The 15,423-nt window shown below is 39.3% G+C and overlaps 1 protein-coding gene across 1 annotated transcript in view; it reads left to right on the plus strand.

Annotated features, from left to right (window-relative positions):
• LOC109098790 (receptor-type tyrosine-protein phosphatase gamma-like) overlaps positions 1 to 15,423 on the plus strand; it is a 234,184-nt gene that overhangs the window by 50,489 nt on the left and 168,272 nt on the right. The window contains exon 2 of the mRNA XM_042733681.1: positions 8,647 to 8,739. Within this exon, the coding sequence (XP_042589615.1) occupies positions 8,647 to 8,739 (93 nt within the window). The remainder of the gene's footprint in view (positions 1 to 8,646; positions 8,740 to 15,423) is intronic.

Below are 15,423 nucleotides of genomic sequence, written 5' to 3' on the forward strand. Positions count from 1 at the left end.
TTTACTTATTTTGCAAATGTTCTTCTATTTATAAAGAGCAATAGGATGTACAGTAGTATGTGTGTTTGAACTGTGTTTAAAAATGGATGCATTTGTGAGGATCTTCTTAAGTTGACATGAAATTACCCTAAAAATACAAAATATATAATGTACATATGGAGCTGGTTATGTAATACAGATGTCAAAATATGTGTGCATGTCCAAAACCTACTGTAAATTGGGCTCAGGTGCAGGATAACAAAACAAGAATGACGAAAAAAGATGGATGGTATTGTGCCTGATGAAGACTTGACTTGTCAAAACATTGCACGGTTTTTGAAAATAAACTTTCTGGTGCTGTAATTTCAGTCTGCAGACATGAAAAAACAATGCAAGCTTGTTTTCACGTCATTACATTACAAAATGTGTTAGTGTTAGAACACAATTCATAATACTACATAAGTGCATTGTAAGCATTGTAATAGCTAGCATTAGCATAAACTGGTCAGTCCATTCAAAATTAGTTGTGTGTTCTGACCGAATTAAATACGCAATACATGAATCACAAACATTCCATTATAATAGTTTTGACAGAGACTTTTTTCTATTTTTTTTTTTTTTTGGAAGGACTCTGAAAAACTTCAACTGGATTAATAACTTGTGTTTATAGCGCACATTCTGTTTTATCTGAAACAGATGAGTGTGAATCTGGAAACATTTTATCAACTTGGTTGTTGTGCTTTTCACTAAAGTTTGTAAAGATAAATTCTGTATGAATACTTTTGAAATGTTAGAAATGACGTACCACCCAAACTAAACCTAAACGCCAATGTTAGAAAAACAAACTTGAGATAAAAATGCATTTGATGAACCAACCATGACATTTTAGTTTGCATCTACAAGTATTTGAGCTCTTTTAGTGTGATTTGTGTTTCAAAGGTATAGCATCAGAGCGCTCTACGTCCCAACTGCAATGCTGTACCAGGTGCGCTACCGAGCAAGTTTACTGTATTAAAAAAGCCATATATATGGAGCTGCTCATGTGATGCAAACATTAAAATATATTTGTTTCACATTTATTTGTAAATCATGTACTATGGTAAGTTTTTTGAGGTTACACATTAGGTTATAAACATAATATGGTAAAAAGAAATTCATTTTTAAAAAGCTAAGCGATAATCTGCCCCGTAATCATAATATGTGCGGAAGGTAATATACTGTAAGTTGCTGGTATTTTACTACCACTAGTGTTCATTTCAACTGGAAGCTGCAGTGAATTTTATGTAGGCCTATATACATAGGCACAGTTGTTCCAATGGACCCATGTTGTTCCTTATTGTGTCAAATTTGTTAGATCCTGTCGACAATAAAAAAAAATGTTGGATCCTTCTTGAGGGGGTCAACTGCCATTTGTGATTTATGGTAATGCTGTGATTTATGATAACAACTGGCTTTCTCCAGGTATTAAAGGCTTAATTTTTACTGCCCCAATAATGGATATGCAGCGGAACTGGGTGCCTCTAATACGTTGGCCAATCATTCATGTACTGTTTTTATCCTAATTGGTCAAGGAGTGACAGTACACTGTTCGCTTTTGTTATAAATGGCTTTTGCCATCAATATGGCTGGACGCTGCTTTTGGAGACCAAAGACAGTCTAGTTCATCTCTCTTTCTCTCCCCGTGGACTATCTTAAAGGGCAACCATCATTACTTCAAATTATGTTATTATGTCTAACAGTGTCGCCTGGCGCTGCCAGCACCATTTTTCTTCCTCCCTCTCACTGTCTCTCCCCCTTTCTCATTCTCTCATTCCCTATTTGACACACACACAGTCACACACTGCTTGTCAGCTGCTTAGGCGCCTTCCGATTTAATAACAGTCCGTTTCTCTCAGACTCCTTCTTTCTCGCTCTTTTGGACTCAGTGCTCCATAAACAATAGACCTCCTGTCTTGTCCTTGAAGTCATTAAGATAGCTGCTAAGCCACGGGACTCTGATGTAGACATAACAAACGCTACAAAGGCTGATGTCTCGAGACCTCAAAGCCTTTGTCCTGTTAGATTCACAGTGTGGCATGTTTTTAATCCCAGCATGGATGGGACGCAAATTCCCTCACCAGCGTCTGACGAGTCTACAGGCATTGATATTGAAATGCGTACAAGACACAGGAGAGTTTCGTACACTCGATGCAAACTCGTCACCTCTTTTCACAGCTGTGGGAGTTGAACCACGGCAGGCTGAAGCAGCTGTCCGCTGTCCGCTGTTGGCCTTGCTATGTGGAATCTGTTACGGATATTTCTTCTCGTGTGCCTTGACCTTCAAGCCTCTCTTGAAGAGAAATAAAAGGACCTGTTCTTTATTTCACTTCATTGCCTTCCTTTCTTTTCTCCGTCTGTCTCAACAGAGATAAAAGCACACCAACATGCCTTTCAACCTACACCGTGATGGTGCTGGAGCCCTATCTAGCCTAAGAAAAAAGTGTTTCTTAACTGAAAAAGGGGCGCTGCTCCTATTACATATGTTGTTTTTGAATCAGCAACCACCAGCATGTGCCAGTTGTTCCAACCTGTGTAATGAAGGTCTCTGGTAAGGTCCTTACTTACTTTTTTTAATGACACACAGTCAGTTACCTCATTGTTTGGCTTTCAAAACGGTGAAAACGTGAGGTTCTTTGAGAGTGGTACCATTTTGGTTAAAAGGCGTAATAGAGACCCCAGCATCCAGCTGATACTATATTCAAAATGAAGTTAATTACATTAAAAAAAGCTGATCCCATCTCAAATATTGCACTAATTCCACACAAAATGTACATTGTGCGCTTTTAAATTAATTTAGCTGAAAGGAGTTTGACTTCTCAGTGCCAGAGGTTGTACATTATCAATTTTTCATAGTTGTAATTTGCATCCAAATGAAGCCAAATATTTGGATTAAGTCACAAGAGGATTAATGTTGACTGATATTTTAAATCTATACTGTACATCAGTGTTATACAAGTTGCCGCAGATTAATCTTGCAACTATAAAATTTTGAGTCAGTTCTTCTAACAAGTGCCATGGTTTTTTTAACATCAAACCTTGTACTGTATGGCCAAGCGTTTCCTGATTGGCATTAAGTGGAGCATGGGTAAAGGGAATGATGCCTAATCTGTGTTTCTTCCATCTTTCCTAGCATGTTCTCACTGTATTTGCTGCCCTCTCAGATTTCTGGACAGATTTAGGCGACAGATGTTGCTCCATGTGTGTAAAAGCATGTGCATCTTCGCGTGGGACAGTGGGGTATATATGTGTCCTGGATATGCCCACAGGGTGAACGCCCTTCAGGAGAGACTGGAGGAGAATATTAATGAGTCCATTAGGACACACATACACATGCTGACCCTCCTGTCCAAAAAGACAAAAGCAAAATCAAGGTTAAGTGCATGAATGTGAATGCCTGATGTGCATTTCAATGAAGCTGGAACAAACTTAAAATTCAAAACTATCTAACCGAAACAATTAAGCATGAGAACAGCTTTTCCCCTTAGGCTGAAGTCACCATTAATAAATGAACATTAATAACTGAATGACAGTCAGAACTGAATAGTGGACACTTACAGCACTACTTTTTTTTTTTTTAGAAACCTAAATAAAACCTAAATAATGTGTCAATGGTAGCCTTTTCTTTCTACATTAATACACCTTACTTTCCTTTAAGGTCTCAAGTTTAATATTTCTGAATTATCTGCAGAACTTTTATTGATCACCAATGGTGGTTAACATAAAGAGCTCCTTTCATTCAGAATAAACTTTTTTGACAGACACTTTCATTAAGCGATGATTGGCCCGTCCTCTGCAAAAGCAATCTCAAAGTGGCAGTTAGATGACGTTGCATGGCTCCTCTGAGACTTGTCTCATTGAGAGTTCCGGAATCCGTGTCTGAAAACGAAGCCCTCATAACTCTCCTCGTTCTGTCGTTGTTTCTGTGGAGACAGCCTGACAAAAACGTCAGCTCCCAATATCTTCCTCATAAAACTCTGCAGCTCTAATAGAGGGATGTAAATCAATTACGTCAGAATTCATTTAGAAGAGCCAGGCTAGATGGAACCCCTGGCGCCGGAGATTTGATCACAGAAGGCAAGCGTACACTGGCATCGACTCGCAGTTGATTCTAGATTTTGAAAGATTGTGCTTTAAGTCGATGTTGCTTGTTTTTGAACAATATGACATTCTTTTAGTGTGTGTGTGATGTTAGCCCAGCCTTATGCATTCTCTTGATCATGTGTGTACAAAAGGCTCTTTGTGCATATTGAGTTGAATTGAGTGTGTGTTTGGGTGTGTACAAGTTTGTGTGTTGACATCTGTGCTTGGTGTGGTGTGTGTTTGTAATCTGGCTATGAGTTGTTGTTTTTCCAGTGGTGGTTGGTTGTTCTTGGTATCTCTTGATAACGTTCTCTCTCTCTCTTACACTGTTCCCCTCTCCTGCTCTTAAAGCAGGGCAAGAGATGTAGTTTTCTCCATCTCAGTACCCAAAGCAGGGGCAGAGGGTGTCAAACTAATTTTTTTTTGTTTTTAGCTTGCCCCATATACCACAGGAATGAAGCAATCAGAATGTGTGTGTGAGACTAAGCTCTGTCATACTTGTCAGTGTGTGCACTTCACTGGACATGTTCCCTTTCTTGTAAGTGCCTTCATCTCTGAATGTGTGTGTGTTTCTTAACCATACTGTCAGGATGAAATTGCTGGAAAATGCCTCTTGAAGTTTGGAAAATTTGAGCGAAATCATTTGGGATGGTTTTATCATTATATTAAGTGACACAGTGACAGGCCTATAATGACATTCTTAGAATCATTACACACATTAGATATCACATACAGCACAAATAGTTAAGTAGTAAAATCACCCTTCACATGCTAAATTTAGAGTTTGGGTTAGGGCTGGGCAATTTGGCAAAAAATGTAAATCTCGATTTTTTTTTCAGAACATTTGACCGATTCTCAATTTTTTACTAGTCAACTTTTAAAAAATGTCATTACAACATGATTCAAGTAACTTTTTCTTTGTTAACCATCTAGTTAAAGAAAATTCGATTTCAAGTGCACCACACATGAAGTTGTCAACATAATGTAAATGTTAAACAAAACACTTGATAAATATATTTGCAGAAAAGATGCATGAACTACAACTACATTTTGTACAAACTTTTCTTATACATATAATATGTTCAGAAGTAATATGAGGAAAATGCTTTTAAAAGTCAAGAGTCAAGGTAATTGAAATTCAAAATGACTGAAGGTATAGCACCAGTAGACTATTATTAACTATAAATGTTCTGTAAAAACAACAGCAGCTTTCAGCCTGCATGTCACCATAATGCAAACATCAAATGTCAGACATACAGTAGGCTAGTAGTTCTTCACAGGTTTTTTATTCGATTGCGCTACTTTTCCATTGTTTGGTCTATGTAAACATGGACACGTTTCACTGTTGCACTCTAAACGGCATTCTAAAAATGCGGCGCTCAAATTAAAAAAAGTTCACTCCCATCTTCTTGCATTTTTTTCCTATTCCACTGCCCGCATCTTTGCGCACAAAATTGTATTCTGTGTGAATGTCGCCTAGCGATACGAGTGCATTACACCTGACCGGTTCATCACGTTCGCCGACATGTGGTTGGATCATTCTTTTCTCTTTACTGTTATAATTGACATATTGTCAAAGTGTCTAATACTAACATTTGAAAATGTATAAATTTAAAATCGCTATTCCTCGATTTATAAAAAATAAAATCATGGCAAAACATTACATTTGAATTAATCGATAAAATTGGAAAAATCACCCAGCCCCAGTTTGGGTTCATCTGTATATGGTATGTCCCCATTCATATGGCTTGATTTACATGTGTGTGCACTGCGCATCTGAAAACAGTCCCGCACAAAAAGAAAGACATCTGTTAAGTGTCTCTTTAAGCATTTTTCATCCATCTGGCCAAACTGTCCTGAGCACAGTAGCATTTTTTCAGTAGTTTCAGTATGGTGTGATTACAAACAACTCTATGGATGTATGTCTCAACACAGTTAGCGAACTACACTCAGGACAGGTGAACCATGCTGATGGAACTGCTAGTGACTACATGACTGGTCATGTACATTCTAATTCTGATTTATCAGCACCACAATGGAAAAAAGAAAGTGCAACCACGTTATTGAGCCCGGATCAGTAAAGAACAGTGAAAAGAGCAGTAACCAGTCAGCTGGTTGGTGAGTAAGGCCGGTCCTTAGGAAAAAGAATTTAAAACCCATTACAGTTTCTTAAGCTTGGTTAATTCCTGTGGCTTAGTGGTAGAGCATTGCATTAGCAGTGCAAAAGGTTGTGGGCTCAATTCCCAGGGAACACATATACTGAAAAAAATGTATAGCCTCAATGCACTGTAAGTCGCTTTGGATAAAAGCATCTGCTAAATGCGTAAATGTTGTAATTGGTAGCTCAGTGGAAGAGGCTTGATTGGCCATACCAATAATTTTGGGTTATGTTATGTTTGTCCAACTTATGCATATGACCTTTTCCCCTCCACTCTCTAACCTCTCCATATCTCTTGCTAGAATGTATCTACAGGCTGTTGGGTTGAAACATGGTGCTTCTCTTAGATTGAATGTTGAGTCACATTCGACAAGGTGCTGTTCCCCAATTATTTAGTTGTTTAAAGCATTTATACTCCATTGTTGAAGACATCTGGAGGAGAGAAAATAAGGCCCGGTGTACAGTGATGTGTAGGCGCAGGTGTTTGTTGAGTGACGTAGGAGCTGGTATTGGCCAAAGGGCAAAAAACAAACATTGGCTCTTCTTGAAACAAGTGACCATGTGAGTAAACAGCCAGAACAGCATATGGGAATGTAGACAGGTTTGGAAGAGATCTCTGAAAGACAGAAATGAAGAAAGCAAGCCTTTAGAAGAGGTTGACTCAGCTGCCGATGTATTGACTCCTCAGAGCGACCGAAGGAGCATCCCAGGTCTCTCCGAGTTACTCACAGGAAGTAAGTTTTGGAGTGTTGGAGAGAGGGAGACAGCTTCACTGATGGATGGACAGGGACAAAGGGAGGGAGGCAGTGACTGAGGGAAAGAGAAAGAGCATGAGTGACATATCGGGAGGATAGCGACTAAGCCCGGCATGCTGCATTGCATAATTACATTTTCTGTTCAAAGAATATCGGCAATCAATAATGTAATTCTTAGAGAAGCCATAGCATACACTCTCATTGGCATTCACCACCATGCCCAAGCCGCTATCCTGAAGAAGTAGAGCAGCGAGGAGCAGAAGGCAGTTTGTCATTGAAACAAAAAGTCACCCATTGTTCATATCAGTATATACTTACCCAGCATGCTCGAAGAGAGAGAGGGGCCATGTAAATTGCATTATGTTTTGAGTGATGGCTTTTAGGCAGTGTGTCCTTGTTACCGTAGTGTGGTCAGCACATCGGCAGGCTTGCGGAAACAACGTGGCCCATTTCTCGTTAACATCTTGCCATGGTTTTAGTCCTTTCAGTGCTTTCTTCAGCTATTCTCTTCCTTCCCTTCAAGTGACTCTTTTTTGGGGGTCAGTCTAGATCTAAAATGGCAGTCACCCCCAAGTCCTGCCACAGTGTGTTTGAGAGTTTGGACGTGGACGACAGCTGTGAGGCTGATCTCACATCGTCTCTTCACCTTCCAGTGCATCCCTGACATCCCGCAGCCAGGAACCGAGGGGTTGAGATCGCCTCTGATAAACTCACACAGAGGCCACAGGCTGCTGGGATGTGTGCCATCCCTCCTAACCCCTCCAGCCTGTGCTGCAAGTCGGAACAAATTCTCATTCAAACCAGACACATCTCTGGCATCCTTGGCGACTGAGAGGTTTGGGTTTTTAAGCTAATCTAAGCTCCCCAATCCTCTGGTGTTGTATTCTCACAGCTAATATGAGCCTTAGAGCCCTGAGCAAGTAAGTGAAGGGTTCTGGAACTCCTGCTGGTTTGAGTCTAGATTAGTTCGGCCTACCGGTGGGACACAGCTGGTCTTGGTGTCTCTGATGGAGCTGTGGAACAGCCCACTGTCTCTGGCTGCCAGCGACCTGTCCGCAGCCTCCTTGACTCGCCACTTAGTGCTTTAGCCTTCCTCTCACCGGCCAATCAGAACTTGTTTATTTATTTAGCCCCTCATACATGTTTAATGAGGGAGGGGGAAACTGATCCCAGAGCAGACAGGCTGTAAATACCTCTGTGTGGGGGGCTGTTTTTCTCTCTAATGGAGTGGTTTTTTTTGAGCCAGATTGGTTTATACAGGATTTAATGACTTGGTTCAGCCAGAGATCGCAGGCTGGTGCATTACTGTGTGAGGTTGTATCTCGTGATTTGTTTTTTTGCCTCAAGTTGTAAATTGTAGTTTGACCCTCGTGATTTGTGTATGTTTGTGTACTTGTGTGGGTCCCTATATGAAAATGGATTTTTCAATGGCTGATCCCAATAAAGAAAACTAGATAGCACGGTGTAGGGTAATACAACTAAATATATTAAAATATATAGTTAACCAAGTGTAACAAATACTTTTAATATTAATCAGCCAAATGGGGATCAGAAAGACAGATGCAGATTCACATTGTCCACATGACAATCTCAGCACATAATCTAAAACCATGTCTCATTATTTTTCTGTTTCAGCATTGGCTGATGGGAACAAAGCGGAGCATCATGACCGGCCAATCGGTGACAGGCACCGCAGGGCGGCTGAAGAGTCCTACTGGGCCTACTCAGGTGAGCAAACTACACTCGCACATACATAATGACACTTCCAAAAGAGGAACATTTAAATGTATCTCTTTCAAAAGCCATTGTGTTCTGCTACCACTAAAACACATGAACTGCCTCTGACAGACAGCTGGTCTTTCATCCAGAGCTGTCCACCTCACCCCCAGAGGCCTCGCCTTAAGGTCTCCCCTGGCTTTTGCTTTCATTAATGCTTTACTGTTGAGAAACTGACTCATGTTGTCCCTCTGAGCAATATTTGCAGAAGAACTGCATTACTCTTTAACTGTGTCACCAAGCCTGTGGCAACCAATGATATTTATTTTATTTATTAAAATGCTTCCCCTTATTACCTGCCGTGGTTTTCTCATGTTTGCCAGCATGACGGGTGGCCCTCTTGCAAAGATGCAATTTGTACAACAAACACTCAGGTGCCTGCACTTCTGTGATCTTGTGGTCTTTATTGTACATTATCCACCATCTAATGTTCTGCTAAAGTGTTGAAGCATCTTTCAGAGGAGCATTTCTTTGTGGAGAGTCAATGCATTCAAAGTCATAGTAGTGGCGGTAGTAAAGGCTTTTTGTTTTAGGCATTATGTGTAGAATTAAAGTATGCTTATATACTCTATTCAATTCCCTACTGAAAAGAGCTTGTAGTGTTAGAAGTCACAACCTCTGTGTGTGTGTGTGTGTGTGTGCATATATTAGCACATCAAAGACACCTTCAGTCAAAGGATCTTGATGTTTTAGTGTTTTTATACATCTATTTTCAAGTGATAATTACACAGTCTAACATTTGAATACTTCCTGCAGGCTGACATTTGTCATTCTCTAGTGCACACGTTTGGATGTCTATGTTGGCATTGTCTGCAAGTGTCAGGGAAGCAAATGTGAAATTAGCTTGCTAAGCTGTAAGCTAATGTAGAAAGCCAGTTACATAAAAGCTAGCTACTAAAAATTAGTAAGCATTTGTGTCATGTAGCCCTGCATTTCGGTCGTTGAGAGGATTTCTTATGATGATGCCTTATTGCTTAGTACAGAACTGTAGGCCTATGTTAAAAGCTTTGCATTATTCCCATCAACCCCTGCTGTCCAGAGACAAGAGATGTTTTGTGCTCTTCGGTCAGGGGTTTGATGGGGTGTGTCACTGGGGCATCTGTGGCTGCTCCCACAGTTGCTGTGTAGTTTGCCCGCTGTGTAAGTGAGTCATCTTTGACATCAACCTGTGCAGAGGCAGGGAGAGAGAGCATGCTATTTTTAGTCAGTCATGGATGGTAATGCAGCCAAGTCTGTCACAAGTAGAGGCAATTAGTACATGCTAATTAGCAAGTAAGTTTTAATCAGTAACCTGGTGAAAAGAAGAGAACATGATGCCACATTATGAGAAACTACATTATTCATTAACACACAACAATTAATAATTATTACTCTTCAAGAACTGACAACCCCGTGCAGTGACATTCAAGTCAATGAAATGCCACTAATTTTTTTCGATTCATTTATTCAAAAATTGATTAAAGAGCAATTTGTATGTATAGTAACTTGATAAGCAAGTTTGTAATTTCTGGATTAAAATTCATTTTGGGGAAGATAAAAAAAAAAGACTTATGATTATGTCAAGGTCAGTAAGTCTAAAACCTAATGATATCTGTAAAATAATAAATCAGTGTATATATATATATATATGACAACTCCCGGAGGGATTGGCATGCTAATGTACATGGCAATGTTAATGTATTTGGTCTTGGCGGAATAGATCTGCAACTGCCAATACATCCACAACATGCTGCTGTGAGCATGTAAGAATATTGCTGCTGCAAATATACCAAACATGAAATAACCCCCACAAAGCAGGAGACATAGAAGGAACAATACAAGCCAAAACAAGAACAAAACACCCCCAAAAAAGCAGATCTATCAACCAAGACATATGTACTGCTGCTGCTCCGAAGAGCCATGTGAACTGCATGTCTTAATACTATATGTGCCTGGGCTACCACGCTGACTGGTTTAACGCTAGTGGTTTATGGCTATGTGAGCCTTGATGAAAACATATCTGTGCTGGAGTTTAGGGATCTTTCCACAGCGATATTGTGCTTCAGACGCTGTGCGCAGCTGAAATCAACCACACACTCATCACAATGAAAACATCGACCTTAAAAATAACATGAAAACTGGAATAATTGCTGATGTATATGGCGAACCCCTGTTGAATACACAAGAATACTTAGCCTATTTAATTTAACCTGTTTCATGTCCGTATCGGTGTGTCATCAGAGTGATTACATATGCTCTAAACTGCGTTTGCTCCAGCTGTATAAAACAGATGCTAAATGCTGCTGCTAATATGCTTAATATTCACTGCTGCATACACTGCAAACTGCTAATATGACACTTAGTTAAACTTGATTATGGTCGTTTATTATTATTTTTTTTATTCAATTAGGCAGACCACGCAATACATACAGTGATTCACTTATCTTAGATGTTGAATTCTGTGTTCTGAAGCGAGCTGCACTGCTACTGAAAGCTCTAGTCATATATTTGAATGTTGAGCAGCCAGCTCATTGGCTACCAATACAGGAGAGAACCAATCAGCTGTGCCGTGTGATAATGATGTCATTGAGTTAGACCCATCGGACTGCTATCAGTTTCATGACAGAACTCTGTATATATTTAAAAACATTTTGGAAAATAATGATAAATATGTGTAAACAAGATTTTTCTTTATAATAGATGTTCTAATTCACTGACCAATTCATTAAACACTTAGTTCAGGTCAGTGTTCTCACGAAACCAAATTTACTGCAGTCAATACCAACATTTAGCACTCAAAGAGTTATTTAGAAAGCCCGTGGTTACTGGATTTAGTCAGTACTCTAGATACTCTATAAATACCAGTATATCTCAATTTTTTTTCGTATTGACTTTTCATATCGGCATTTTTGATATCCCTAGTTCAGACGATCTTACAAATCCCTCTTTTGCTAATGGCAATGCTTTTTTTATAAACACAAATCAATAAAACTGTAGACATTGATTCAGAGTCAGTATGTGTTCCTGAGTCAAATCCGCCTTCGGGTTTCTTATGCACATCAAGGGTCCTAGAGGATGCTAAGCCTCTAAAATTGTGATTGCATGGCTAGATATCATAAAGCACGTTTACACACACCCATGTGCATTTATATCCCCACATGTGTTTTCTAGTGGTTATGCATTCATGTTTTCATGCATGTACTTCTCTGAATTCATCTGGTTGCTGAACACCTATCGCTTTTTGTCAGCAGAATGCTGTTGACGAGCACAGATGACTTTGTCCTGCAGGCAGATTTAATGAACACGGCAGATGATCCTCACTCTGAGAGTGGCTCGCCGTCCTGTCAAGTGGCTTTACTCTGTTTGCGCCTTGCGAAGCTGCCATGCTCGTACCCTCCGGTTAGCCATCATTCTTAGCTTGCCCAGTTACAAAGCCCTTGCCGTTTTTGCATCAAGCTCCATTATCTGTTTATTTATTGCTCCCTAAAGAGCCCTGGAAATTATGCTTGATCAAACAAAACCCCTAACAACGTGTCTTACAACTTCTCTGGGCTACTTACGGCCCACTGGGCCAAATTTAGCTCAGGCAGTTTACACTTAAATATCGTTAGTTATTCACATATTTCAATGTGGAATTGGTGAAATACTCCAAGGCACATTTTCTGCAGTGTTATTGTAGTCCAGTGTACATTCTTTGTGGATGTGGTTTAGGAAAAGGTTTTCATTATTTGTCTAGCGTCTACATCAAACATAGTGAGTCATTTAGCTAGTTTTTATTGATTATACTTTGCCAAACACTCTCGCAGTGAAGTATTGTTTAATAGTTTCACCATCAACAATAGCCTCATAATATGCTGTTAAACATACCCACAAACCAGCAGATTCAAATTTATTTGATGCGTAAATAGCACAGCATTGAGCGATGTTGAAATCTAATCCAAAAACCACGCAAGTACCGTTTCGAGATGCATTATGCATAGTAATTTAAAGCACTGAAGCAGTCGCATATAGGCGGTGAGGCACTGTTATCTTTAAAGCATCTAAATTGAAAAGCCTCTTGCAAAAATGTGCTAGATTTGGACTGTAAACACAACAAGTATCTCTGAATGATTAATGAATGTAGAGAAGCTGCTCTCTCTAAGCACAGTATCAAAAACCTTGAAACAAGATCGATATCTACTTCCAGGAACCATCAGGCATCTTGCCCCAAATGCCACACCCCGAAATTCATTTTCTATATGACCGTTCTTGACAGACACTTTGCAACTCTATAACGCAGGACTGCAGAAGCATTATGATCACTGCATGTAAACCTGAGCCTATTCAGTGGATATTAATTTGAAATCCTTTGTGTTCTCTGCAGTGCTTCCATTAATAGGTTTTAATTTAAAGGACAGAAAATACTGCTTCTTTCTTTTCATGACAACCCACATAAGGTAATTTCATCCCCAGTTGCCACCTTTGAATTATCAGCTCGCAGCCACTGTGAAGCTCTGTAGAAATTGGTTAGAAGATGGAATTTGATATGTTGCCTTTGCTGTGCCACTTCTGATTGTTGAAAAGCCATCACTTGGTAAATGCTTTCACGTCTCATGATTTGCTTGCATTAGTGGAGTCCATACATTTTTCATTCAAATGAACTTAAAGTAAAATGATTCTTAAAGGCACAGTGTGCACAAAACAAGTCTATTATTTACTCACCCTCGTGTTGTTCCTAAGCTGTATGCATTTTTTTTATTCTAATAAACACAAAAATATTTTTGATACCATGACTTGTTTGTCCATTCAATGAAAGTCAGTGGGATATAGTTGTATTATGGATGAAAACAGTTGAAAAGACCTTCAAATTATCATCTTTTTTTATGCATTAGCCGTCGTCAAACTTCCATCTGAACGACTGTTTGTTAACAGGCACGAGCATCTTGTGAGTCTCCCAGATCTTCTGTTCACCTCTCCGCAGGCCTTCATCATCATCATCTACCCCCTTCCTATCATTCTCGATTAGCTCTGTGCTCAAGGCTGCCAGCTTTTGTTTAGCGAAGTTGGCAACCTGGACACAGATGTTGATCCGCTCCAGATGTTGTGCAGAGCACAGCAGGTCGACCCTCATGTTTGGTATTTACCCTTAATCAGACAGACAAAGTACTTCCTGTGGGGTGTGTTTGTTTGTGTGAATCTAATATGCAACTGGTACTGTTATGTAAGAATTTTAAAGGTGTTATATGTTATTCCCTCTATGGAAATATTACTTTTAAAAAAATTAATTGTACTTTTGATAGCCAGTTTAGCATACATGTCATTCCTTAATGGTGTTGGCCATGTTAAGATCACTTTACCAGCAAAAATAAAACTTACTTCATCTCAACGAAAACCTATTGTTTGGAATTAAATGAATCATGTGTGGCCAATATGTCAATAAATAGGGTAGGTCTGGGTTACAAATGGAAACATTTGTTTGTGATGCCTTCTCCACACCAGTAGGTGGCAGAATAAAGTCCTGCATCATAATTAAAGCTGCATTCGAAATCGCATACTGTCTTAGTAGGTTCTACATTTGACTGAGATCTTATTTTGCGACTATTGTTATAGTATATGATTTGTAGTATATATGCGTGTAGTATGAATGAAATCCAGACATACAGCATCTGCCATGGTGTCATTGTTGCTTCACTGCCATTCACAAACCTCTCCAGTGGCCTCATGGGATAGTAAAGTGTTTGTCAGATGAACACATCAGAAACTCTGAGGAAGTAGTACGTCACCTGGTTAGTTTGCATCTAAATACTGTGAATTCTGTGAATGAACTGTTTTCACCTACTATGTAGTAAGTAAATTTGGATATAGGAAAAATATTACATTTTTTTTTACAAAAATACATAGTTTTTCTTAATTTTGAACCTCAAATTTTAAATCTGAGAAATTCGGAATGTTTTGATTTGTTATTGTATAGAAACCATTTGTTTGTCTCTAGATTCTCTTCTAACTGGTGCGAAATAACTAAATGTAAATATAGACTCGCCTAAAAACCTAATCCATTGTTTCCCACTCTTTTTTTTTTGTGACATCAGTGAACTCTCTTCTCTGACAGCTTTTATTCTTTGAGACTGTTCTGCAGTAAATGGGGTGCTGCGTTAACTTTTGTCATTATTTGAGTTATTTTGACAAGGGTATTTTTCATCAGTTAGACCGCTAATTAGACGACGACAGACGCATTGATGAGATAGATAGAGGCGGAGGGAAGTATTCATAATGCCCCCGTTTTCCTTCTTCTTAAAGCGAGTAATTATGACGGGGTCTGTGGGCCGGGGGAGCTGGCAGACTCCAGTACAGCTGGATGTGCTCTGAGCTAGCCAGACCAGAGCCGTACCTGACTGAGCATGCTAATGAGAAACGCTCACCCCTCTCTCTCGATCGCTCCCTCATTCTCGTTTCTGTTTTAATTCTCTGTTTTTGCTTAAAAAAAAAAAGCTAAATCTAAGAAAAAAAATTTAAGTTTTTGAGTTTCTTGCTCTCATTCAACCGTGGTCGTTCTGTCATGCTAGGCTATGCATGCTAAATTTAGCTGATTTCCTGTCAATGTTTCTTTTTAATACTGCCTCTTGTCCTTCTGAAAAACTGAAAAAAGTTAACTTACTTTATTATAAATGTTTTTCTCTC

This window comes from Cyprinus carpio, chromosome B11 (assembly GCF_018340385.1).
Source record: "Cyprinus carpio isolate SPL01 chromosome B11, ASM1834038v1, whole genome shotgun sequence".
Classification (NCBI taxonomy): domain Eukaryota; kingdom Metazoa; phylum Chordata; class Actinopteri; order Cypriniformes; family Cyprinidae; genus Cyprinus; species Cyprinus carpio.